Source organism: Bos grunniens, chromosome 23 (genome assembly GCF_055505025.1).
Source record: "Bos grunniens cultivar Pamir isolate PY7600 chromosome 23, Bosgru_T2T1.0, whole genome shotgun sequence".
Classification (NCBI taxonomy): domain Eukaryota; kingdom Metazoa; phylum Chordata; class Mammalia; order Artiodactyla; family Bovidae; genus Bos; species Bos grunniens.
In genome coordinates this window covers 34751785-34778929 of record NC_141187.1, presented here as the reverse complement: position 1 = coordinate 34778929, position 27145 = coordinate 34751785, and the positions used below count along the sequence as shown (strand labels likewise).

The 27145-nt window shown below is 45.4% G+C and overlaps 1 protein-coding gene, 2 long non-coding RNA genes and 2 pseudogenes across 11 annotated transcripts in view; 3 read left to right on the top strand and 2 right to left on the bottom strand.

The window, feature by feature from the left end:
- LOC147347605 (uncharacterized) overlaps positions 1–941 on the bottom strand; it is a 3385-nt gene extending 2444 nt beyond the window's left edge. Inside the window, exon 1 of the long non-coding RNA XR_015152337.1 lies at positions 805–941. This is a non-coding gene — a long non-coding RNA (uncharacterized LOC147347605). The remainder of the gene's footprint in view (positions 1–804) is intronic.
- The window catches only part of ALDH5A1 (aldehyde dehydrogenase 5 family member A1), a 27896-nt gene extending 3011 nt beyond the window's left edge, over positions 1–24885 (top strand). The window contains exons 1-10 of one of the 3 annotated variants that reach the window (XM_086370035.1): positions 1347–1457; positions 4557–4640; positions 6365–6535; positions 8278–8394; positions 10455–10598; positions 13609–13752; positions 15339–15497; positions 17158–17327; positions 19655–19713; positions 21324–24885. In XM_086370035.1, the coding sequence (XP_086226161.1) occupies positions 1362–1457; positions 4557–4640; positions 6365–6535; positions 8278–8394; positions 10455–10598; positions 13609–13752; positions 15339–15497; positions 17158–17327; positions 19655–19713; positions 21324–21529 (1350 nt within the window). In that variant the 5' untranslated portion in view covers positions 1347–1361 and the 3' untranslated portion in view covers positions 21530–24885. Of the gene's footprint in view, positions 1–1346; positions 1458–4556; positions 4641–6364; positions 6536–8277; positions 8395–10454; positions 10599–13608; positions 13753–15338; positions 15498–17157; positions 17328–19654; positions 19714–21323 lie in introns of those variants that run through there. The other 2 variants (XM_086370033.1, XM_086370034.1) reach the window with 2 other exon arrangements.
- LOC147347604 (putative ribosome-binding factor A, mitochondrial) lies at positions 1891–3928 on the top strand (annotated as a pseudogene). Its single transcript, XR_015152061.1, has 3 exons — positions 1891–1936; positions 2427–2535; positions 2926–3928. The product of XR_015152061.1 is annotated as a putative ribosome-binding factor A, mitochondrial (transcript).
- LOC147347603 (transcription factor BTF3 homolog 4 pseudogene) lies at positions 5324–6034 on the top strand (annotated as a pseudogene).
- LOC147347601 (uncharacterized) lies at positions 10631–27145 on the bottom strand. Of its 6 annotated transcripts, none has more exons than XR_015152334.1 (4): positions 26996–27145; positions 22551–22622; positions 13560–15813; positions 10631–10922 (listed from the first exon to the last, which is right to left on the bottom strand). It is a non-coding gene; the product is annotated as an uncharacterized LOC147347601 (long non-coding RNA). The 6 variants fall into 6 exon arrangements; XR_015152335.1 differs by lacking the exon at positions 10631–10922 and adding an exon at positions 26556–26682 and having other exon boundaries at positions 13312–15813; XR_015152336.1 differs by lacking the exon at positions 10631–10922 and adding an exon at positions 16670–17049 and having other exon boundaries at positions 13312–15813; positions 26996–27126.

The following is a 27145-nucleotide window of genomic DNA, read 5'->3' as shown; positions in this document are numbered from 1 at the left end:
TGAAAGACAAGACTGAGGGAGGGGGAGGAAGGTGAAAGACAGGACTGAAGGATGACTCCAGGGCTTTCGGCCAGAGCCACTGGAGGGAGAAGGAAAAACCATACACTGGGATGGGGAAGGGGTGAGAGGAGCATGGGGCAAGAAACTGGAGCTCAGTTTTGGCCCCACTGAGTCTGAGATGTCTGTTAGATGCGAAGTGAGGGTGTAAGGGGGACGTTGAGAGGAGCGGAACTGGAGAGATAACGCACAGGAGTGCTAACAGCTGTGGGAGACACGAGCTTGCAGGAAGCGTGTGCAAAGCGTGTGCATCGAGGTGAGCCCTGGGCCCTCTGAAGTCCTTTGGGAGCTCCCCCCGACCCCCACCGGGGCCTGCAGCCTCAGCCTGCCCCGCTGGGGTGTTTCAGGGGCTCAGGAGCAATTCCAGGTTCAGTCAGACGGTTCTCTGGGGCCTTTCAGGGAACCCTTCCCGAGAAGACCTCGGAGCGACTTACTAAGGAAGTAGTGGGGTCAGCTTCCCACCTCTGCCGTCTGGATGGCGGGGTGCAAGCACAGCTTGTAAGGCAGCTCTCTTGTCCCCCCACCTCCGGCTATTTTCCACTCTCCTCTCTAGGCCCGTTCACGTCCCGGGTTCCTCACGGGTGGTGGCTCCTATATTACTTCTGCCAGGGAGCCCGTCGGCCCGCACAGCCTGCCGTCACTCTCGCTTCTCTGAGCCCGTGGCGTGGCCCCCACCTCCTTCCCCACCTTGTGCACCCCTGGAGGGGCTAAGAGAAGGGAGCTGACGCTTGCTGACCGCCTTCTCACCTGGCGCATTCGCTTCCTCTGGCCGCTGGGACGAATCATCCCCAGCCTGAGGGATTTAACAGGACGCAACAACGTAAATACGCCCTGGAGGTCCGAAGTCCAAGAGGGGTTTGCAGGGCTACATTTCCTGGAGAAGCTCTGGGGTTTCCTGGGCTTTTCCAGCAGCAGCAGCAGAGCCCTCCCTGGGGCTTCCCTTATAGCTCAGTTGGTAAAGAATCTGGCTGCAATGTGGGAGACCCAGGTTTGATCCCTGGGTCGGGAAGATCCCCTGGCGAACCCGGACATGACTTAGCGACTAAACCACCACCACCCCCTCCAGAGGCCTCCCTGAGTTGGTGGTCTGTGGCTCTGCACCACACCAACCTCTGCTTCTGGAATCACCCCACCTGCCCCGCCTCCGACCCTCCCCCTCCCTTTGGTAGCCCTCCTAGTGATTATATGGAGCCCACCTAGAAAACTCAGGCTCCGCTCTCACCTGACCTTAATCACGTGGGCAGAATCCCTTTTGCCTTGTGAAGTAATACATGTAGTCACAGGTTCTAGGGATTAGGAGGGGAATGCTCTCAAGGGCCACTCTTGTGCCCTCCACAGCTGAGCACAGTTCTTGGAGCTTCTCGTCCTTTCAGTGGCTGGCTTCCTTGGTGGCTCAGATGGTAAAGAATCCGCCTGCTATGCAGGAGACCTGGGTTTGACCTCTGGATTGGGAAGATCCCCTGGAGAAGGGCATGGCAACCCACTCCAGTATTGCGGCCTGGAGAATTCCACAGAGGCTACAGTCCATGGGGTCACCAGGGTCCAACTAGACTTAGCAACTACACCACCACCACCACTCTACAGAGAGGGTGAAATGACTGTAGTAATATTAAGAGCTGTCGATACCTCTTCTCTGGGGGTTTGAGATTCAGAAGATTCAACAACACCCTTGAGAGCTAAGATAACAAAGCATGTTAGCTTATCCAAAATAGGGAGGGGAAAGAACCCAGAGAGACAGTTGGCAGTGTTTCCACAGTCTCAGACTCTCGGCTCATGAGAGGTATGAGAAAATAATTTAAATCTTACACCTACTAAATGGATTAGAATGACAGAATGACAAACCAGGTTTGCTCGTTGCTATTGGCAGCCTCTCAGGCAGGTAGGAATAAACCACAGAGTCTCCTTTGCTTCATGTACACCTGTTAGATGCAGGAGACCAGAGCTCTGGGGACACCTTCCTTCAGGGCACCTCTGTGGTCTGCTTGACCTGGGTTCTCTGGGCTCTCTCTTTTGAATATAAATGAACTCTTTTTTTAAAAAAATATTTAAGAAATCATTTCTTCTACAATATACTTAATCTAGTTTATTCGTCCATCCTTTTATTTTTGAAAATTTTTTAAAATTGTGGTAAAATGCACATAATGTAAAATTTACCATTTTAGCTCTTTGCAAGTGTACAGTTCGCTGGCATTAAGTACATCCACAGGGTTGTGCCTGGCCTCTCTTCTGAAGTGTGCAAAACCCTTTCCTAAGCGTCACAGACCCCACACCCTCCACCCCAGTCTATGGGACAACTTGCCAGGGAGTCATTAAAATAAAGACCTGGCCATTTGTCAGCGGTCACTGAGCAAAGGTGTGGGAGCTCTCAGGGGTCTGTGGGGGGCTCCATTCAGGGCTCCTGAGCAGTGCCCGAGGTCTACACAGCTCGCCTGTGTCCTGTGGCAAGAACCTGCTCAAGAAATTTGCTTCGAAAACCAAGTAATGTTCCCGAGTGGGGGGTCCTGCAAAGGGTGGGGGCTCCACCTGGGCGTTAGCCGGGCGCCCAAGCCCGCAGCCAAGTCTGTAAGCGCAGTCTCCGCTTGTGAAAGCCCACCCGTCACCGTTATCGTTTGCGGTTTTTCCACCCAGCCTTTTTTCTGTACTTGTATACAGTTGTGATGGTTTTAATTCTGCTAAAAGCAAAGTGAACTTTTAAAGCAAAGTGATGTTTACATTCCACCGTGGGTCCGAGGTTCCAAATCCTCGGATTCAACCAACCTTGGACTGAAAATGTTCTGCAAAAATTCCATGAAGTTCTAAAAACACAAAACTTGAATTTGCCTCACTGGCAATTGTTTTTGTAGCATTTACATTGTATTACGTATGGAGAAAGTTTTGGTATGAAGGTCCTTCCTTGGGCTCTCACTTGACCCACAAGCCATCCCAGTTGGAGTTCTTGATGAAGAGCACCACCAGGAGAACCCGAAGGAAGACCAGGGTGCCTGAAGGCGCTGAACATTCTCCTCTACAAAGCACTCACAGGCTTGCTATGCACCCCGGAAGTGAGCCAGGAGCTGTGCAACCTGAACGCGGAGCTCAGCAAGGTCTCTCTGGCTTCAGGCTTCTCTGCCTGCCGCATCTTCTGGAGGGCGACCCTCTCTGAGGCCCAGAACGCACACCGGAGGCCGTCCTGCAGAGGAGCGCTGCGCACATGGGGCATCTTCTGATGTCCCAGCAGACCCCGAGGAACGTGCCGCCCAGAGTGTGTGTTCAGGACAAAAAATACGTAGCTATGGTGGAGATTGATCGGCTACTGGCAATTGCTGATTTTGGACCCCGGGATGACAAGACTTTGCACACAAAGTGATTTCAGCGACCTCGAGGCCCTGGACACTGCTTTGCCAAGTGATACCCAGGGCCCTGCGGCACACTCGAATCTGAGTGGGATTGACCACTAGGCACTCAACAAGCAGATCCTGGAGTACAAGAGGAGAGAGAAAGGGCACGGGACCGTGGGCCCCCTGTGGCCAGAGCACATGGCTGAGCTCAGGAAGCAGACGAGGAAGAGGAAGGCCAGACCCTGTGTAGATGATGATCTCTCTCCCAAGAACTACCTGCAGGGCGGGGAGTGATGACCGAGGGGGCCGCCTGAGGAGCGTTCCCCGGGCTCCAAGTGGGGCTCCAAGAAGCAGAGCAGGAACTGAGGTGGAGAGAAAGGATCAGAAGGGAGTGGATTGTGACCCAGCTCCGGGTGCCTGCGCACTGCTGGTGCCACCAGCGCCCTCCTGCAGCTGCAGGTGGTGTCTGCATCCTTTGTGCTGTGTTGCAGGAGAGGTGGCAAGGCCTGCGGGAAGGGTGTAAAACCCTTAGTGGAAAAAAATGTAAAAATAAAGAACTATACTTGAGGACACTGAAATAAGCCAGTCACAAAAGGACAGAGGCTGTATGATTCTACCTGTATCAAGTTCCTAGGGTAGTTAGATTCATAGAGACAGAAAGTATTAATAGAATGGTGGTTGTCAAGGCTGGGAGGAATGGAGAGACAGGTCCAGACTCTCAGTTTTGCGAGATGAAAAGGTGGTGATGGAGGGTGGTGATGGCCGCAAGACCATGTGAAGTGTTGTACTTAATGCCACTGAACTGCGTACTGAAAAGTGTTTGAGATGGTAAATGCTGTGTTCCGTGTATGTTACTGCAAAAAGTAAGGAACTATACCTTTGTGTGGTGAAATTCATTATTCGCATTTACTGTAAATAGTAACAGTCGTTCCACAAAACTTTTTTTCGATTTTACAATTTATGACTCAGCACACCCAATCTTTTGATATTACTCACTGAAGAAAGGTCTGTACCCCTGGAACAAATACAATATTGCATGTCAGTTATACCTCAATTTTTAAAAACAGGTCAATATATGTTTCCCCAAGAATGAGACTGCACAGCAAATATTTTAGGAAACTGAAGACTATTTAATAGTCTCTCTTACACTTGGCATTTTACTATTTTGTATTTCTTTTTCAGGAGAGGAGTTCTTTACTTCGCAAGTGGTATGACTTAATGATACAAAATAAGGATGACCTTGCCAAGATAATTACAGCTGAAAGTGTAAGTTCGGGACCTAACTTAGTACTTGAAGAAACTGTCCAAGAGTTCTTAGAAGAAAGCTTGGAGGAGTCTCTAACTTCACTGTTGTTAGGTAGCTAAAGGAAATGTGAATTCTAAAAAAAAAAAGAAAGAAAATGTGAATTCTTTACTTCATGATCAGATATCAGTTATTATTTTCGGCACAAATTTTATGATTAAATCAGGCACACATATTTGCTAAATGAAAATTTCTATGTTGTAACTTACTCTTTAATAATATGCAAGAAATCGATTTTGAGTGGACTATGTGAATACTGCTTTTCCACCATTCTAGGTTTTTTTTTCCCCCCACATGACTGCTTTGATTTTTTATGTTGTTTTTGTACATTTGCAAAGGTACCAGCTTTTTGGTCACTCTGATAAATTACTTTCCACTGTTCACAACATTTAGAAATATCAGAAGGAAAAAAAATTTGAAGAGGCCATTCTAGGCACCTCCTCCTGATTGTAAACCTGTTAAGGAGACAAATGACGACTGTGGCTCAAGGTGACCTGGCAGGCTTCCTTCCATCACCATTTGTGATTCTGCTTTCAAAGACTCACACTGAGGCTAGAAATTTCTCCACTGCCCAGTGGGTTTTGTAATGGGAGACTTTGTACTCTGCTTGCAGCTTTGAAGAATTGAGAAACACAGAATTGCGCTTTTGTTATTAGAAGGTAATGAGTGGCTCGACTGAGGCAGCCGTCTTGCTCTTGCCGTGTGCTGGTGTTGGAGGACCCTCCCTGCTTCAGATTTACCAACAGCATGAATCAAGAAAAGTTAGCCAAACTTCAGGCTCAGGTCCGGATAGGGGGCAAGGGTACAGCTCGCAGAAAGAAGAAGGTGGTACATAGAACAGCTACAAGCTGATGACAAAAAACTTCAGAGTTCTCTAAAAAAACTGGCTGTGAATAATATAGCTGGTATTGAAGAGGTGAACATGATTAAAGATGATGGGACAGTTATTCATTTCAACAATCCTAAAGTCCAAGCTTCCCTTTCTGCCAACACCTTTGCAATTACCTGCCACGCAGAAGCCAAACCAATCACAGAAATGCTTCCTGGAATATTAAGTCAGCTTGGTGCTGACAGCTTAACAAGTCTTAGGAAGTTAGCTGAACAGTTCCCTCGGCAAGTGCTGGATAGCAAAACCCCAAAACCAGAAGACATTGATGAGGAGGAGGATGATGTTCCAGATCTCGTAGAAAATTTTGATGAGGCATCAAAGAATGAAGCTAACTAAGATCTTTTCTGATTTTTGGAAGCTGGCATGGACTAGATTTAACAAATCAGCTATGTGGTTCCAAAGTTTTACAGACACGGAGAACATCAACTGTTACTAGTTCAGTAATATAAGTATTTTGTATATTGATAATGCTGTTTGTTCAGCATTTTTTGGTCATTAATTTTGCATTTTGCACTTCCTCCCAGGATCTATTCTTTTGGACAAAATACGAAGTGTTGGTGCAGTTTGAGGGTCTTTTGGGTTTTAATTCTTGTTTTTTTTTGTTTTTTGTTGGGGTATTTTAGGTGTGTGTATGTGTGTGTGTGGGTATGTATGTATACAGTGGAGAGCAAATTGGAAACCAGTTTTATTTATCCTCCTCCTTACCCCAGTAGAAATATAGCAAATCTTTACATTTGTTAAAAAAAAAAAAAAAAAAAAAAGAAGGTAATGAGTGTGTCCTCTTCTGATTTAATTTAGGGAAAGCCACTGAAGGAGGCACAGGGAGAAATTCTCTATTCTGCCAACTTCCTGGAGTGGTTTTCAGAGGAAGCCCGCCGTGTTTATGGAGACATTATCTCCACCCCAGCAAAAGAAAGGCGGGCTCTGGTCCTCAAGCAGCCCGTCGGTGTGGCCGCAGTCATCACCCCGGTATGTGGCAGGATCAGCGAGATCTGGGGGAGGCTGAATGGGGCTGGAGCAGCTGGGCTCATCCTGTTCTCTCTGCCACCTGTTCCTGGCTTCCTGATGCTGCTCCTGGAGGCGGGGGCGTGTTTCCTGGTCCTCTGTGATAATGAGAGGTGTGGTGGTGGCCAGTGTTTCCTAACGCCTGCAGGAAGGGGATGACCCACAGGAGGACCCTGGGGGCTTCTCTGTCTTGGCATTAAAGGCTTCTTGGCGTTGTCTATGCTATGCTAAGTCACTTCAGTCGTGTCCGACTCTGTGCAACCCCATAGACGGCAGCCCACCAGGCTCCCCAGTCCCTGGGATTCTCCAGGCAAGAACACTGAAGTGGGCTGCCATTTCCTTCTCCAGTGCATGAAAGTGAAAAATGAAAGTGAAGTCACTCAGTCGTGTCCGACTCTTAGCGACCCCATGGATTGCAGCCTAACAGGCTCCTCCGTCCATGGTATTTTCCAAGCAAGAGCACTGGAGTGGGGTGCCAACGATCTTCTGGTGTTTATCATTTTTAAAAAAAGACTTAAGATGTGACACTTTCAAAGTATTTTTGTGCCCTCCAACAGGCACTGGGCCACATTCTGAAAGTTAAAAGGCTGAGAAATAAGATACTGCATCTGCCTGGATAGGACTGCAGTATCCTTGTGGGGCAACCAGCTTTCTCTACATGAGTTGCTTCTCTTGGGTCCATCTTCGGCTAGTTACCATATTAACTTCTCTACGGTGTCTGCCAGCTGGTCTCAAGACTGCTAGTCTTTCCCTGCTCACTACAGTCACAGAAACATTCCCCTCGCTGTCTAGACTGACTAGGCTTGACCCAGAACTCAGTCTCCACTAGCTGTGTGACCTTGAGGAGGTTTCTTAACTGCTCTTGCTGTCTCCAAACCTGCAAATAAGAAAAATACCAACCTCATTGGGTTGTGATGAGGGTTTAATTATAATAGTATAAAAGTACATACAACAGTAGGCTTCCCTGGTGGCTCAGAGGTTAAAGCGTCTGCCTCCAATGCGGGAGACCTGGGTTCGATCCCTGGGTCGGGAAGATCCCCTGGAGAAGGAAATGGCAACCCACTCCAGTATTCTTGCCTGGAGAATCCCATGGACGGAGGAGCCTGGTGGGCTACAGTCCATGGGGTTGCAAAGAGTCGGACACGACTGAACGACTTGACCTCACCTCACGTACAACAGTGCCTAGGTCAGAATAAGCACTATACATGGTTTTGTTGAAACAAAATATTACTATAAATATCCACAGAGAGCTATCTATGAATATCTAGAGAGGGAAGTAATATATCATATACCATCTTCAAAATCACCTTTGCTATTTTTCCCCAGAGAGTCACCAAACTACAGCCCTCAGGCCTGTTTGTAAATAAAGTTTCACTGGGACAGAGCCACTCCCATCTGTATACATGTTGTCTAGTTGTGACAGAAACTGGACGTCCCACAAAACCTAAACTATTTACTACCCAGCCCTTTACAGGGAGAGTTGGCTGTCACCCAGTGTAGATAATTTTATAGTGTTTTAAACCCTGAAGGTGTTTTTGTCTCTGTGAGCCCTTGTCTCCACAGTCCCTGGAGCCAGCAGGTGCCAGGTGTTCTGAGCTCCCGTGTGTAAGAACACCTCTGCCAGGCAGAACTTGCAGGCTGGTGTCTCGACCCGCCTGCCTTTGGACCAGCCCTTCCTCTCACTCGCCTCCTCTCTTCTGATCCAGTGGAATTTCCCCAGTGCCATGATCACACGGAAGGTGGGGGCCGCCCTGGCAGCCGGCTGCACTGTGGTGGTGAAACCTGCCGAGGACACGCCCTTCTCCGCCCTGGCCTTAGCTGAGGTGAGCCGCTGCACTGGGTCCAAAAAAGGACGTTATCTATCTGGGACACAAAGAAGCATTGTCGAAGCCTCTTCCTTTGCCTGCATCTCTTGTTTGGTGGTGCTGTGATTTAATTCACTAGTCATTATTTTAAGTCAGATGTTCCTCTTTTTAGAAAAAGTAATGGGAATTTTCTGACATCTGTAGGTTATTGTTTAGGCTACCCTAACAATGATATCTTGGAGAAGGCAATGGCAACCCACTCCAGTACTCTTGCCTGGAAAATCCTATGGATGGAGGAGCCTGGTGGGCTACAGTCCATGGGGTCATGAAGAGTCGGACACGACTGAGCGACTTCACTTTCACTTTTCACTTTCATGCATTGGAGAAGGAAATGGCAACCCACTTCAGTGTTCTTGCCTGGAGAATCCCAGGGACGGGGAAGCCTGGTGGGCTGTCGTCTATGGGGTCGCACAGAGTCGGACATGACTGAAGCGACTTAGCAGCAGCAGCAATGTGACTAAAAGCTGGGCATTTCTCACGATGAGGGCACCTCTTATTAACCACTCCCTTCTCCAACTCAATCTGCGTTCAGTCAGATCTTGTTCTTCTGTTTAAAACCCTCTAATGGCTTCTCATGTCACGCAGAGTAGGATTGATCCAGACTTCCTGCAGTGGCCTCCACTTGTTAAAATTTTGAATATCTGATGAGTTCCTTCTATTGGGCAGATTCCCCTCCATCCTTTTCTTTCCAGTATAATCTGTCTTTTGAGGAAGCTGGACATCTGACCGGTAGAGCTCCCCATCAACCGGGCTTTGCAGACGGCACATCAGGGACCACGTTCTTCTGTCTCCTGTGCTTTCCAAACTGGCAGGTGTATCCGCACACCTCATCAGACTCGGGTTCGATCCCATCTTGCGTCCTTTTGTCAGAGGGGGAATAAGGTCTGGGTGTCTGTTTTCACGTCTGCACTCACTGCTGTACAATGCTGCTCTGTCTGTTAATTCATTAGGAGTTGCCCAAATGGTAATATTTGAATTCTTTCCTTTTTCATTCATTTATTCACCAGACCACTTCTATAAATCAAAGCTTCCCATCAACTCTGTGGTTACCCGGCGGCGAATTCACAGAGGAAAGGCAGTATATTTGATTCTTTTTATTTCCCAGTTTTTCAAATAAATGAATCTATTCCTGTCATCTGCCAAAGGTTCCCAATTAGTTTGTTTTTTTAAGGAGCATTATGTGCCAATAGATTTTAATGTGCTGGTATTTGATGAGTTTCACTTTCCTGTGGTTATTATCCTTGATGAAGCTCCCACTGCTCCCACTTTTGGCCGATGGCAGCCTCTTGGAGTTGGCTCTTTTATCTTCTAACATAACTCTAGCAGTTTTTGAGACCTTCTTTGCTATCTAGTATGACAAGATGTTTTAGACTTATCATACATATTTCTTGTCTCAGACCTGGGATTAACCATTTCTGCAGAAAGCCTTTATTTCCTCTGGTAAGAAATGATATTTTAAGGCTACATTTAGGGCACCAGGAATGGTCATTGCTACTGGCTGGTCACTGTTTCTAGGCCTTATTAGTGGCACAGCTGGGAAATATACATACATGTGTGTACACACACATGCATATGATAAAATACTGCTTAAAACTCATGCAGAAACTTGCAATATATTAATACCACATTGTCGCTCAGTCGTGTCTGACTCTCTGCAACCCCATGGAGTGCTGCCCGCCAGGTTCCTCTGTCCATGTGATTTTCTCAGCAAGAAATGCACTGGAGTGCATTGCCATTTCCTTCTCTAGATCTTCCTGACCCAGGGATCAAACCCGGGTCTCCTCCATTGCAGGCAGACTCTTTACCATCTGAGCTACCAGAGAAGCCTTAATACCACATTAGCACTAGTAAGAATCTTATTTCAGTTCTAAATGTATTCTGTCCCCAAAGTCAGCCTATGGGTTGTTTTTTTTTTTTTTTTTTTTTGCCATTACTTTCTGGGTTAAAACATTTATTTCTCTTTTCTGTTTTTCCAGTTTGATCATTTGCTGCCACATGTTTGCTGTTTCTCTTTATAGCTTGCAAACCAGGCTGGAATTCCCCCAGGTGTGTACAACGTGATTCCTTGCTCTCAAAAGAAGGCCAAGGAAGTAGGGGAAGCACTTTGTACAGATCCTCTCGTATCTAAAATTTCCTTTACTGGTTCGACAGCCACTGGAAAGGTATGTGACTTAAGTCTCAAAGGAAACAAGTGTCATTCTAATAACTTCTCTTTATACAGTATCAAAAATACTACTTCATCTCAGTCACCATTTGGAGGAAGGTTTCCAGCAGAGGGTTAGAAGCTCTGTCCCATATCGTAATGTCTGATCATCTTTCAGAAATATTTGGATGGTGATCCTCATTGTGACATGATCTAGGTTCCTGTTTGACAAAACTGAAGGTTTAAGGGTAGACAAGGTTCCCATTATTTGTTGCATGTGAAGTAGCTGAAAGTTGTCCATCATATATTCCCATAACACTCAAGTGTGTGTTTCTTTCATAATCTAGAATTAAAGAAATGGATGCCTTAGAACAAAAATGTGTTTAGTATAAAGGTACTTACAGAAACAGAAAGGTCTTTTTTTTTTCTAGCTTTCTTCTCCCTTATATGTTGAAAAGTTCTTTCCCCAAAACCTCATTTGTGTGCCTATGACTGCATTTTTATTTATCCTTTTAAATGTTTAAAACAGGAAAAAGGCAGACTAGAACAAAAGTTCCTAATTATGGTGTTTCTCACCAGATAGTACACATTTTTCCTGCTAGTATTTATATACATACATGCATATGCTCATATTAGAGAAGTACATAAACATATCAGATTAAAATAATAAAAATCTAATCTGAAAGTTTTGGTTAAACTGGTCATTTTTTGGACACCATGAGAAACAGGAGAAAATAAACCAATTTTAGTAACTCCCAGCCGTAACCATGATTGTTATGCTGCAAACTCATACTTGGGAAGCCTGCCACTCATTCATTCATTTCAGAAGTGTGAATTTTTAGATCCATAAAGTGCTACCACCCTGATCCAGGGATCTTGCAGACAAACTTATTCTCAGTGGGTTTCAAAGTCGTTAGAGAAAAAGAGGCCTGGGAGAAGAAAGGTTATAAACCTTTGCCACTGAAGCCAGAGAAGTACTCAGATACTGGGCAAAGACCAGCCACTCACTGCTTAACCTTACTTTGCTCAGCAAACTGTCCCCAACCGACAGACCCCTAGGAAAATGCTGACCGCGTTCCTGCCAAGTCCAACTGTCCTTTTAAGTTATTTACATGGGACAGTGCTTCGCTTCAAGTGGTTTAAAGGGAAGAGTGATAGAAATCACTGATAAGTAGCCATTCTCCATACCAATAGCCTCTTCTGAGCTGGTCTTTGCAGAGAATCAGTGGCTCAGCTCTGGATCTTGGCACATAGAATCTTTCCTCTAACTGAACCCCCGTCGGTCAGCCTCTTCTGGAGATGCGGCCCTGCCCTTACCCCTCCTGGGGAGACCGCCCCTCCCAGGGCCTGTGGAGGGGACAGAGTACTCGTCTGCTCCCCAGAGAGAATTCAGCCACGAATGGACATTTGACCTGAGGAAAACAGATTCAGAGGCTGGCCAGTGTCCAAGAGCCGGAGTCTCATAGAAAGGTAAGCTGGGCAGTCATGCTCCCTTTCTAAGGCTTTGGAGGCTGAAGTCCCGAGAAGTTCATCAGGGGGAATGGGAGCAGAAAAGAGTCCTTAGGACGTAGCAGGATTGTAGGCAGCAAGGGCCATGCAGCCAGAGTCGGGTTCAAGATCTCATCATGGGTGCTGAGTGGGAAGAAGACTCAGTCAGAGGACACAGGTGGAGGCAAGCAACCCAAGAGCAAGCCGAGTTGGAAAAACCAATGGCCTGGCAAAGAGCATTTCTTTAAAGTTCAAAAAAAAAAAATAGCTATCTTGAGTCCAATAAAGAAATAGGTTTACTCACACCAGTCAGAATGGTCATCATTAAAAAGTCTACAAACAATAAATGCTGGAGAAGGTATGGAGAAAAGGGAATCTTCCTACACTGTTGGTGGGAATGAAAACTGGTACAGCTACTATGGAAAACAGTATGCAGGTTCCTTAAAAAACTAAAAAATAGAGTTGCCATATGATTTAGCAATGCCACTCCTGGGCATTCATCGAGACCAAACTATAATTTGAAAAGATACACACACCCCTATGTTCATAGTAGCACTATTTACACTAGGCAAAACATGGAAGTAACCTAAATGTCCATCAACAAATAAATGGATAAAGCAGATGTGGTACATATATACAATGGAATATAACTCAGCCACTAAAATGAATGAAATAATGCTATTTGCAGCAGCATGGATGGATTTAAGAGATTGTCATACTGAGTGAAGTCAGAGAAACATTGTATGACATCCCTTATATGAGGAATCTAAAAAGAAATGATATAAATGAACTTATTTACAAAATAGAAACAGACTCACAGACCTAGGGAAAGGGATACTTAGGGACTTTGGGATGGACATGTACACACTGCTGTATTTAAAATGGATAACCAGCAAGGTCCTACTGTCTAGCACAGGGAACTCTGGTCAACGTTATGTGGCAACCTGGGTGGGAGGGGAGTTTGGGGGGAGAATGGATACATGTATGTGTATGGCTGAGTCCTTTTGCTGTCCACCTGAAACTATCACATTATTAATCAGCTATACTTCAATATAAAATACAAAGTTGCTTTTTAAAAAAGGTACATATCCCTCTGTGTATATAGCCAAATTCTGGATAGATATACCTTAGGATTTTATCAGTGGTAAACTAGGGGTTCTGGGTGATTTTATTATCCTATCTCTGTGATTGTTAAGCCTGTTTGTAATTTTCTGAGTAGGTCAGACATTGACATGGTTCAAAAATCAAGGCATTATAAACATGTTTATATTCAGAAGTTTCACCCTTACCCCATCCCTGGTTTCCTCCCTTTTATACATAATTATTTTTAGTTTCTTGTCATCTTCTCCATGTTTATCAAATATAAGCAAGTATGAATACATATATAATATATATCATTTCCCCTGCTTCTTATGCAAACTGTCATCCTGTATACACTACCATGTACTTGGCTTCCTCCTCTATTGGGGACTTTTTTGAAACGAAGCCTTACTGGTTCCTGTTGTTGACTGGCGCTCATAGCATCCTCTGTCTGCTCCCAGGTCCTGTTGCACCACGCAGCAAACTCTGTGAAGAGGGTGTCCATGGAGCTGGGTGGCCATGCCCCTTTCATCGTCTTCGACAGTGCCAACGTGGACCAGGCTGTCGCCGGGGCCATGGCCTCCAAATTCAGGAACTCTGGACAGGTGAGTCCCGGAGCATTTTTCTGGGTTGTGTGCTTTACAAAGATCCTACCCGCCCCCTCACCTCCTGGGAGAAAGGGCACTTCTGGGTTCCTTCATTCTTCGTGCGTGTCCTCTTTCATCGGATGTTTAGCGAGCGCCCTCTCTTTGTCTAGGACTCTGCTAGGCTCAGAGGGTAGGAAGGGAAATAAGGTGTCTTCATCCCTGGCTTCGAGGAAAATTTGCTGAGCAGCAGATGCCTTTTGATCAAATCGTTCTCTTCTTTCATCTCCTCTTTGAATCTGGTTATTTTCATAGTTTCCCTTGCTGGGCTTTTCTCTGCTGAACAGGTTTAAACATCTCCTCAGATACAAAATAGCCTGACAGCTAGGGTCTGGAGCCCACAGTTTTAAGGAAAAGAAGGTTGGAAAATGTTGAGATGGTGCCTTGAAAAACTCAAAACCCTACTGCCTGGGTCTCACTCTTCGCGAGATGAGGAGGGCAGGACAGGCCTCCACTAGAGGGCCACACACACCACAGTGGGCCAAGGAGGGTCCAGCTTGTCCTAGGGAGAGTGGTGGCCTCCGCTCACACCTTCTAGGGAATCCCAGAGCATTAGATCCAGCAGGGACCTTTCAAGTTATTTCATACAAGGTAAGCACTTCATCCTAGAGTACCATCAATAAGCGATTTTAAATGCGTTCCAGAAATGGAATAAAAACTGGAAAGCTATCTAGGAGGAAAAAGGTGAAGTGTATAATATTCTTTATTAAATAGTTTTCATCCTGTTTTGACCATTGGTAATTAATTTTTCTCCTTTCACATAACCTAAATTAGCTTGGTTGTTTCTGAAATAGGTGTGTTTGCTTTTAGAAACACAAAATGCAAAGGTGTATAACCTTCAGAATTACATTTACAAAGCTACAACTTTGGGGTATGTTGCTTTAAGCCAATAAAAATGCACAGGGTACAAAATTATCTACAAACTGTTTCTACTAGAAAATACACAATTAAGAAAAAAGCCAAGAAGAAAATGTATCAAGGATAGCCTCATTTCCAATAATGTGTTTATATTTTATAACTTGAAAATATTAGGTCTAAACTAGAAAATATAATAAACAAAGGGCTTTTCAATAATTTAGACTGAAAGAATGGTCTTGTGTCCATTTTCAAAATGTTGGATTCTGCCAAGCTCTTGAAAAGTTCACTAAGCTAGAGGACATAAATTAGCCTTTGAATCCTTTTCCTTCTAGCTCTGCTCTCTGTCGCTGAGTATCACTGTCTCAAGGAGCTAATTTCTTGTGTTGGTTCTCTGGTTCCAATATGAGCCATTTGAAAAAAACCTGGGTTAGTGGCTTTTTGCTCACAGATTATTTATGCTCGCTTACCTGTTTAACTACAGAGGTGTGGTGGCTGTGGAGGGGCCTGGAGAAGTACATGCTCTTGGCATGTTTCTCTTTAGGGCCAAGCTTGAGTATGGAGGTGGGACCCAGGACAGGGACCATCTGGGAAGTACATTTACATTCAGAGGTAGCAGCGATCATAGCTTTACTGGTTGGGTCAGTAGCTTCTGATGAACTGTCGACACGAGTCTGTTTCTTTCTGTCTAGACTTGTGTGTGCTCCAACCGTTTCTTGGTGCAAAGCGGTATCCATGACTCCTTTGTGAAAAAATTTGCTGAGGCAATTAAAACAAACCTGCATGTGGGTAATGGATTTGACGAGAGAACTACTCAAGGCCCGTTAATTAATGCGAAAGCTGTAGAAAAGGTAAGTTGGTCTTAGTATCTGTTCAGTGTCCTGGTTTCAGTATCAAAAACCACTCTGGTAAGATGCCCAGCAAGGTGGTTTTGGAAACATGGAGAAATTAGAAACACTAGTGAATTTCTGCCAGTTGGTATGAATCAAGTGGCATCGTCGGGTTATAAGCTTTTCCAGCTCTGTCATTTCGCTGAGCTCCCATGAGATCTGCCTCTTGCATTCTACTGCTGTCCCTAAATCTTCTCTTGCGGTGGTGATAATTCTGTCTCCTGCTGCTTCGGGAATTACCATCTTGAAATACAAAGTTCTTTCATCCTTGGAACACCTAAAAGGAGAGGAAAAAGGCTTTTTGTTTTTGCGATCAGACATTTCTAGGAATCTAATACCTTCCTCCGAGAGTTTTGAGAAGACAGGACATACTCTTGCCTGGAAAATCCTATGGACAGAGGAGCCTGGCAGGCTACAGTCCATGGGAGTCACAAAGAGTCAGACACGACTGAACATGCACACACCCACACAGGGGTGTATCCATTTTAGTGATAGAAGCTCTAGAAAGACTTGAAGTGGAAGAAACAGGTCTATCAAACAAATGCTAGAGGAAAACTTACCAGAGCTAGGGGGGAATAATTTAATTCTTCAGATTGAAAGGCTTTGCCAATTGCCAAGTATATAGAGTTAGAGTAAAGAGAAAACCCAGGTGTGTTTTGCTAAAATTTTAGAATGTTAGGAACATACAAAGAAGATTCAAGCAGCTTCTAGAGTGGGGGAAATCGACCCATAAAGGAGTGAGAACTATTTCTGAGTTAGAATGTTCATTGTCAGCACCAGAAGTAGAGAAATATACTCAACACTCTGAAGGAAAATTATTTGGGGTCCAAATTCCATTACCAGCCAGTGCAAGAGAAAACAACCTGACCTGCAGTTATCAGAACATTCTGAATATAAACCATCTTCAGTGCACCTTTTTCAAAATAACTAGTACTCGAGGAGAAAATATTAGAACAAAGTGAAAGAGAAGTCCAGGGACAAGAACAGCGTGGGATCCAAGAGCCTGGAACTAACCCAGGAAGGCAAGGAGAGCAAATCCCAGAAAGGCAGCTGAGCATCAGGCCTGGAAAGACACAAGTGTATGTGTATTAGGCCATTCAGCAAACAGAAAGACCAAATAGCCAGAAACTCACAGAGCAGGGTTGCTGTCATTCAGTCACTAAGTCATGTCTGACTGTTTGCGACCCCATAGACTGCAGCACGCCAGGTTTCCTTGTCCATCACCAGCTCCCAGAGTTTGCTCAAGCTCATGTCCATTGAGTTGGTGATGCCATCCAACCATCTCATCCTCTGTTGTTCCCTTCTCCTACTGCCCTCAACCCTTCCCAGTGTCAGGGTCTTTTCCGAGGAGTCAGCTCTTCGCATCAGGTGGCCAAAGTATTGGCGCTTCAGCTTCAGTCCTTCCAACGAGTGGGGAGGAAGTAGCATTGTATATACGACCCTCCCTCTTGACTCCATATCTGTGTATTTGGTTCTTCCTACCTAGAAGGAACTGGGGCGTATGGTTTCAAACCTATTTGAAAAAGAAAGAAAAGCCCAGTTATAGTTTTTGACAGTTTAAACATTTTCCAAGTATCCTGGATTCCCTTTCCCAAAGGCTCTTCCTTTTCTCCTCACACAGGTAGAGAAACACGTGAGTGATGCCATTTCCAAAGGGGCCACCGTTGTGACAGGTGGGAAGCGACACCACGTTGGGAAAAATTTCTTCGAGCCCACCCTGCTCAGCAACGTCACCCGAGACATGCTCTGCTCTCAGGAAGAGACTTTTGGGCCTGTGGCACCTGTTATCAAGTAAGGCCATCCAGCGTGTAGGAAGACGGGAGGAAGAGTAGGAAAGGAAAAGGAAGGCTGGCGAGTAATCCAGTTCCTGTGTCGTTCGCGGCCGGCGGGAGAGGGAGAGGAGCAGAGAGTGGGGCTGTGTCAGGGGAAGGGCCAGGTCCAAGGCATGGTTTTTTAAACACTGGTTTTTGTTATTGCCAGTTTAGACCACAAAATTTACCAAATTCTCTACTTTGCTCCCTGCCAAACTCATTTTTCTTCATAACAGAGTACATCCTTCAAGACTTCTTTCAAGGGTGTCTGTGGGAAATGAACTATGTTCATATGGGACCGTTTATCCCACACTCACAAGTTAATAATCTACCTGTGTAAAAATCGAGCTTCACAAGATAGCACTCCTTGGTCTGCTTATTTTCAGGGTTGTTATTGAGAAAGCTGTCTGGTTCTTGTTCCTGTGAAGGGATCTTTTTCTCTTCAGAGATTCATGGCCTTTGATGTTCTTAAATTTTACCATGGTAGCTTAGGTACTGGAGAAGGCAATGGCACCCCACTCTAGTACTCTTGCCTGGAAAATCCCATGGATGGAGGAGCCTGGTAGGCTGCAGTCCATGGGGTCGCTAAGAGTTGGACACGACTGAGCGACTTCACTTTCACTTTTCACTTTCATGCATTAGAGAAGGAAATGGCAACCCATTCCAGTGTTCTTGCCTGGAGAAGCCCAGGGACGGGGGAGCCTGGTGGCTGCCGTCTATGGGGTCACACAGAGTCGGACACGACTGAAGTGACTTAGCAGCAGCAGGAGTAGCAGCTAGGTACGGCATACTGTGAGCTTTTTTCAATCTGAGATCCCAAGGCCTTTATTTAAAATCTAAGGTGTTTGTTTAGTCCTCGGAAATTCTTGGTCATTATTTCTCCAAATATTTCTCTCTCCTCCATTGCTAATGAAATTAATAGATTAATCTGACATTGGGAGAATGGACCACTTGGAGAATTTTCATCTTTTAGTAAAAAAATTTTTACCTAGAATATGAACTTGACATTTTCCAAAAGGATGCAGGGGTTAGGAATGTAGGCTTTGCTACTTTATACCTGTGTCCCCTTGAATGAGTTAACTTCTCTGAGCCCCAGGGTCCTTGATGGGAAAAGGACTAAAAACTAGTACTTGCCTCATGGCTTCCCAGGTGGAACAGTGGTAAAGATTCTGCCTGCCAATGCAGAAGACCTGAGAGACCCAGGTTCAGTCCCTGGAGTAGGAAATGGCAACCCACTCCAATATTCCTGCCTGGAGAATTCCACGGACAGAGAAGCCTGGTGGGCCATAGTCCATGAGGTTGCAAAGAGTCAGACATGACTTAGTAACTAAACAACAACAAAAAAACTTGCCTCACAGGACAGTTGTAAGGTTTAAATGATGTAATATACATAAAGCACATCACCTAATATCAGTGTGGTTGTTATTGTGTAAATAGTTCACACTCAAAAGGTGAAATCGTCGAGGATGTCCCACCTGATACTGTGATGAGTGCATTTTCGAGGGACACATAGGCAGTGAGGATATGGGTGATGCCCTGGTTTTTATTCTCTGGCAGATAGAACGGCTTGCTCTCTACAGTGGAGAGATAAGAACTGCTCGTCCTTGGAACAAGTGATTCTCTTGAGGCCCCCCTCCTCTCTCTCCCACACGTCCTCTCGCACTGACCGGGGTCTGCCAGCTCTGCCCGAGCCTTCAGAGGGCTGGCTGCTGCTGGGTCTCTGATTTGAGGAGCTGGGATACATAGAATGTTCTGCCCCCCATTTACAGTTCTGGGGCAATAGAAAAAGGCCTCTGAAATCTAGTTTCAGAAATAAGATCATCAAGCTGGAAGAGACTGCATTAGGCTTCCGCACTAGTAGTCTCATTTCCAAAGGGAACAGACCCCCAGCACCGTCACACTGCTCAGAGCATAAGCAGCGGGACCGACACTGGAACCCTGGGCCCCACCAGGCCCTGGCTGTTGTCTTTCTCCCACGTCATGGCTGCTTCTCAAGTAGTTATGATTGGCACACGTCTTAAGAGGGAACAAGAACAGTAACCCTTTTCTTAGGCATTTTATTCAACATTCTGAATACATTGTAGTTCCCTGCATGTCTCCTGTTCTCCTAGAAGAGATGAACTGGTGTTGATCCAAGCTCCCTAGCCTTGAACTCAGCGTGTGCAGTGAATGAAGGTGTTTTCCTCTTTGCTCCTTGCAAAACTCTGATTGACCCCTGGCTCTTACTTGGGAAACAGAGCAGAAGGAAAACAGCTGGTTTCCCTTCCCCTGTGGGATTTTGCTGATGACCCACCCTGACTTTCGCAGGTTCAACACAGAGGAGGAGGCAGTGGCGATCGCTAACGCAGCCAACGTCGGGCTGGCAGGTGGGTGTCTGTCCTCGCTTAGCGACAATCACAGTCACTTCTCCAGCTGTGCCTTTTAAATGTCGCTCGGGGTTTTGAGAAGTCAGCTTCATTGCAGCACGTGTTTCATTGCTTTCCAAGGGGCGAGGGTGGGTTTGTGCCAGTCCAGGTTCTTTGCCGTGTCCCCAGGATGTGGGATGAGAGCTCCCTGGTTGGAGCTGGGCATGGTGGAGGGAAAAACAGCAGTGCCGACTGTTCTGGGGAGAACCACCCACACCCCTTAAGTCCCTGTTCCCAGAGGCTCGATGCCTGGAAATTCCAAGTGCTTCTCCTCGCATCCCTCCTGGAAGCGTGAACAAGAGAGATAGCGCTTGACTTCACAGAGAGCTTCAGGGCGATGAAGGAAGGGAAGACAGCACAGGCAGAGGGAGCCTCAGGGAGTGGCTCTGTTCTTGCAGTTTGGACATGGTCAAGGCGGCCTTAGTATGTACCCTGTGTCCCTGACAAAACTGTATGTGTATAAAGACACTCAACAAATCCGTCTTTAGCATCCACTAGATTGGAGAAGGCAATGGCACCCCACTCCAGTACTCTTGCCTGGAAAATCCCATGGATGGAGGAACCTGGTAGGCTGCAGTCCATGGGGTTGCTAAGAGTCGGGCGTGACTTAGCAACTTCACTTTCACTTTTCACTTTCATGCATTGGAGAAGGAAATGGCAACCTACTCCAGTGTTCTTATCACACAGAGTCGGACACGACTGAAGCAACTTAGCAGCAGCAGCAGCAACAGTGAATGAAGTGTTGGCAAAGATACAAAGACATAAAGATACAGCCGTAGCTCTACAGGCGCTTCTCTGGGTGGACAAGAACTACTGATAACCAGAGGAAGGATGTGCACCCTGTAGAGTCCCTTATTCTACTACAAGGACTCGGAGTTGCTGACTCAGAGGGCCTAACGCTAGAGTAAGATGTGTGCACGACTGCCCCTGTAACGCTGAGCCCAGCATTCCTCTTGTCCCTTCTTGATGGGATGATGGTGGAGGAAGCCAGGCCCTGGACCAGGGCATCCATGCTGGGCAAGACTCTGATGGTGCAGATTGAAGGAGAGAGGTTCTGGGCAGAGGGGGACCTAGGGAGTTAAGTGAAAATAGGACAAGGAGAACTGGGTGGACGAGTTTGGTGGAGATGGTCGGTGACTGGAAATAATGGAAGATAAAGCTGGACATGTTGTTCGAAACCACATTAGGGAGAGTTCGAATACCCACCAGGAACTTAACCTTATTTATGGGTAACAAGGAGTTGCTGGAAGGTCTGGGTAAAAACATCACATGGATAACCTAACAGATGTGTGCAGGGTGAATTGATTAGGAGGCCATAGGAGCCGGGTTCATTGTTGTTACAGCCCTAGCTGGAGATGGTGAGAGTGCTAGCGAGAGTGGAACAGAAGCAACAAGATGATTTCTAAAGGTTGTGAGATGGAGACATGCACAGAACCAACTAGGGGCTCCACTTGGAAGCAGGGAGGTTCCAGCCCACGTGACTAGGCGGCTGGTCATCCATGGCACCCTCAACTGTGGACATGATGTCTTTAATGACTATTCTACATCTGTGTCCTTTATCCCCATGACAGGTTATTTTTACTCTCAAGACCCGGCCCAGATCTGGAGGGTGGCAGAGCGGCTGGAGGTCGGCATGGTTGGCGTTAACGAAGGACTGATCTCCTCCGTGGAGTGCCCTTTCGGGGGCGTGAAGCAGTCCGGCCTTGGGCGAGAGGGCTCCAAGTACGGCATTGACGAGTATCTTGAGCTCAAGTATGTGTGCTTCGGAGGCTTATAGGATTCTTCAAAAAATAAAAAGGGAGGCTTACCTATGTATGGGGACATGCCATCCATTATTTTAAATAAACCCATCGGGTAGCTGAACTAGGAATTTTAAAAAACAAATCATCCAATCCTTATAAGCAGATACAAATCCTGCCCCTTCTCCTAGCTGACCTGGGACCAATACATGCCACAAACCTGTGGCCACAGATCCCTGAGAACCAGCAGTGGGTTTATAGGATAAGGCCCCGGATCACCAGCCTCCACCCACCCCCCACCCCCCTGCCCACCCAACCCACGACCTCATCCACCTCAGAGCAAAGTGCAACAAGCTGGTCCTGAAGCCCCCTCACCACAGTGGGACCACAGCCTGGGCAATGACATAGCCAGCACCCACGTGGCTCCAGAGCTAAGACCCAGAGGGCTGCGGGGGACATCTCTTGAGTGTGACTGACAGTCTGGGCAGGATGCCGCTGCATGCCTGGTGACCGCCAGCTGGGCATTCAGAGGTGTTGCTGCAGCGGCTGTATCAGTGGGTTTTTTTTTTTTTTTTAAGAACTTTAGACACAGCACAGAATTGCCTGAATTTCTTTGAGAAATGAAAGAACCCCTCTCTCTTTTTTGACTAGTTTTTAAACTGAAGGCTCCATCATCCTCAACCGCTTAAAGATTCTGTGTTCAATTCTTTGCTGTTTTTCCACATCATGTTTCTGAGAGAAAATAAGCATAAAACAGAGTGTGGCAGCAGCGGCTTGGTGGGAGGATGACCGAGGTGTAACAGCCTGGCTGGGCTTTATCTGCACAGACATGCTATCTACCCCCAACACCCACCCCTCAGTACAGTGGAGATTCTGTTCATGCCTTACTTAGCTCCATGGGATACTGTGAACCTAAGAGAAAGCAAACATATAATATTTGCCAAAAAGTGAAAATTCGATGTTAAGTGCGGGAGTCATTGTTATTATGGGTAGCACCTCCCAGCCCGGCTTGGGTCTCCAGCAGTGGCTTTGCCAAGGTGAGGGGAGGCTGGTACCCACCTGCTCGGCATCTGAGCCCGAGGGCAGGCTGGTCTCCCACAGCCTGCTCTTTATGAGACGCTGCTCCTTCACCTGTAAGAGAGCGCAAAAGCACTTTGAGTACAGTGATCTCAAAAGGGAAAAGAATTTCCATAGTTGCCCGTTGGAAGAGGCACTTTTTATCCAATGAGTTTTTATAGTTCTTCTTTTAAGAACAAAAAGCCCAACAATCACTGTTTCCTGTTGCTCTGAAAGAAAATCTCTGACTAAGAAAACAGTAGGCTTTTCTGTACTGTGTCTCTAAACGTCCTGATATATGAGGAAAGGGGAGGCTGGTCCTGGTGGAACAGACAGGGACGAAGCTCCCCCTTTTCCCCTGTGTGTGTGTGTGTGTGTGTGTGTGTGTGTGTGTGTGTGCGCGTGCGCGCACACTCCACTGACATCCTCTGGATGTTTTGGGGAGCAGAAGGAAAACGTGCTGGAGGCAGTTGCTCCTGGACCAGCCAGGACATAGCACCCCTCACTGAGCCATGGGCGCTGAGCAGCTAAAGGAAGGTCTGAGATGTCCCTGTGCACAGAGGTACCAAGGCCAGTCCCAGAGCTGCCTTCTGTTTGCCCTGGGTTACATCAGCCGTCCCCCTGAGGCCCAGCTAAGCAATCAGCTGAAGTCCACTCCTAGTGACAGGCACTGCTCAGACCCTGTCCACAGTCACATATACATCATATTGACTGTGAATTTGCTCTTACTAGTTCTGGGGTTGTTTCACGTAACATTTTAATTACTTAATGTTTGGATGTGTCCATCTGTTTTCTATTAACAATAAAAATGCTCTAAATAGTTTTTAGAAGTCCAGAATACTAGTGCTTGTAACTTTGTAACTCAGTAGACACTTTGGCTTGATGGTAGATTTTGAGTTTTCTAGTATATCTGGTTGACCAGGTACATAAATTGAGGGCCAGAAACTCACTGCCATATCCTTGATTAATTCTGGAATTAAAATAATTTGAAAAGGAAATAGCTTACTGTTTAGTAAAATTGATCTGGGTTATGGGGAAAGACATATTTTTAAATGAATGTTTTTGGGGGTTATTGTTCAGTAAGGTGATCAATTATGTGATGGAATATGTGATGGATTTGTTAAAAATGTGTGTTTTAACGTTAAATAGAAAAGGACCCTTAGACCAGGGATTGGTTCACAGGCCAAATCTTGCCTGATTTTGTACAACCCAGAACTAAGAATGGTATTTATATTCCCAAATGGTTAGGGGAAAATAAATCGAAAGAACAGTATTTCATGACACATGGAAATTTTCTGAAATTCAGATATCAGTGTCCATAACTCTTTGCGATCCCATGGACTGTAGTCCACCAGGTTCCTCTGTCCATGGAATTCTCCAAGCATTACTGGAGTGGATAGCCATTCTCTTCTCCAGGGGATCTTCCCAACCCAGGGATCGAACCCGGGTCTCCTGCATTGCAGGCAGGTTCTTCACCATCTGACCCCAAGGGAAGCCCCAAATAAAATGTTATTGGAACCCAGCCATGCCCAGTTACCATATGATCTGTGGCTACCTTCTAGGCAGAGCTGAGTATTTGCACCACAGACAGAATTGCCCACAAAACTCTTTGGCTTTTTACAGAAATAGTTTTCAACCTCTGATCTAAACCAAGAGGGAGATACTGACTTTCCCATGTTTGTGAAGCATTATTTCATTTTATTGAACACCTACTGTGTAAAAAGTACTTTTCCAGACCTTGCTCCGGTGAATTCTCCCCAAGAACTTTCCAGCAATCATCACATAACTCATCCGAAATCACCCAGATAACGGGAGTCTGTTGGCCTTGAGAAAACAATTCTCAGTTTACTTTCCCCAGCTATGCAGGGATTCTCATTTTAAACCTTCTCTGTACCTGTTATCTTTATCCATTTGATCAGCTTTTAAATATAATTTTATGTCAAGTGTTGGCTCATCTACCTTTAATTTTTATGGAAAGACTCAGTGAAAGTAAAGATCAGAAGCACAATGGAGATAAATCTGTTTTATTGTAAACTTAGATCATTAACTTTAACTGTTCCACATGACTGCCTTCTCTGCAGGTTGAAGCCCAGAGCTTTAATTATTCGTATGCAGCTATGATAGATAGCATTTTACTTGAATAATATTTATGCTGTGGTTTTTTTTCATGCTGTATTTTGTGGGATAAAACTTGGGGATAAGTGTAGTTGGAACTGTGAAAACATTTTGTTTTTTAAAAATGTACATGTAATTCACTTTCCAGTTTTTGATAATTGCATATGTGTGTCAAGGCAGCAGAGTTGTGCATGTGTGATTAATAAAGGTTGAATTAACAGAATTTCCTGTTTTAAGTAAAGGTTTCTGGTTTGTGGGATTTTTCTTGCCAGTTCATCATTTGAGTTTACTTTGGAGATTATTAGACAACTTTGGATATGTATGCCCCCCTCAAAATATGACTGTAGGAGTTCAGGACACGCTACCCCAAAATGTGCCACTATGGCATAAGGATTTTTGTGAGCTGAAGACAATTAAGTAGCAGATAAAAGAAAAGCACTCTGTCTTTTGTTACCCCTCTATTTGCCTAAAAGCAGGATGAGTGCTAAGTCACTTCAGTTGTGTCCGACTCTTTACGACGCAATGAACTGCAGCCTGCCAGGCTCCTCTGTCCATGGGATTCTCCAGGCAAGAATAGTGGAGTGGATTGCCATGCCCTCCTCCAGGGGATTTTCCTGATGCAGGGATCGAATCTGTGGCTCCTGCATTGCAGGTGGATTCTTTACCACTGAGCCCCAGGGGAAGCCCCAAAAGCAGGATACAAATTTACAAAAGTGCCCCCTTTCTATCAAGAGGAAGGGACAAAGGTTAATTCCCAGAGACAACTTCAGGCCCAATCAGCCTGTAAATAACAAATTTTACTAACTAGCCTTTGGCTCCACCCTTGAAAGCCTACAACTGTTTTCCTCTATCCTGTCATTTCTCCAGAGATTTATTGTTCTTTATTGAAGATGCTATGTAAACTGACACTTTAAGCCACTCTCAGTTATCACTTCTCTCTGAGATATACATGAGAAGTTTATTACAACATCTGTTTTTCTCTTGTTAATCTTTTATGGCAGTGGTCTCAGCCAAGAACTCAGAAAGGTAGAGGGAAAATTATTTCTCTGCTACATGTATGAACAATGCTCCTTTGATTCATCTGTGAATCTCTTGGGCAGGGAGCCAGCCTATGAAATTTGGTACCCTAACACATTCATACAGGAGGGACTGTAATAGCGAAGAAACTTATATTCTATTACAAGTTAATCAGACTTCCCTGGTAGCTCAGTGGTAAAGAATTTAATTTGCCTGTCAATGCAGGAGACATGTGTTCAACCCTTAGGTCAGGAAGATCCCCTGGAAAAGAAAATGGCAACTCACTCCAGTATTCTTGTCTGGAAAATCCCATGGATGGAGAAGCCTGGTGGGCTACAGTGTGGAGGGTCGCAAAAGAGTCAGACAAAGTCAGACACAACTTAGAGACTAAACAATAGCACCAAGTTAAGCTTAAATTATTTGTAATGGCTCATCTCTGAGAACCCTGCTTCCCAGGTAATAAGCATTAAGCTAAAATACCTTTGTTTAGCTCAGAGGAAATATCCTGACCAGGCCCATCTGTGAATGACTGGAGGGAGGAAGAAACCTACACACCCTTTCACAGAGGCTGATGGAAACCAGGAAGTGTTTGAGTTTACTCTCTCCTCTTTTAGTATAAAAGAAGGCTAAATTCTAACTCAAGCAAGATAGTTCTTTGGAGCATGAGCCCACCATATTCGCAGCCTGCTGCCTTTCTGAATAAAATCATTATTTCTTGCCCCAACAACCCGTCTCTCAATTTTTGGCCTATGTACGGAGAGCAGTAGGAGCTTAGACTCTATTGAGTCTAAGGTTACTAAGTACAGGCTTACTGGGTCTAAGCCTGTCCCATGGCTTGGGCTAATTACATGCTTGCTGAATTAAACTGGAATTTACCTGGGTTTGCAGGTGTGGCTGCCTAAGAAAGGAGGATCCTCCAGCTTTCTCAAGTTCACCAGTGTCTCTCTGCTACACAGGCCACTGTTATCCATTATGTACTTTTTTCAAAGCTTGGGTTTTTTGGCTACAGAAATGTATGAGGAAGACATTTTTTGAAACCCTGCTATTCAGATAAAATCACTGTTAATTATTTAGACAGCATATCTTATACTTTCATGCAGTGTTCGATTATATTTTCAAAATTTTCACGTAGGCCTCACTGAATCCAAGTTACATCAGTAGGCTTTGAACAAAATAAGAAAAAATAGCATTCTTTGGAAAAAAGAACAGCATTCCTGGATACCCATCTCCCTTTATCATTCCATTTATTCCATGCGTTTCTCTTAATCTGCTTTTGATTTTTAAAATTACTTTACCAGGAAAAATGATCCACTTACCTCTTGTTGACCTGAAACAAACTTTAGTTAGGACGAGCAGAGAACTAACCGTAACTTGAGATCTGCAACCATGGCCAGCTGCATCAAGTCAAGTCCCTGCACCTCAACAGAAGAAAAATGCTTTTATAGGGAGGAAACGGAAGTTGGGCT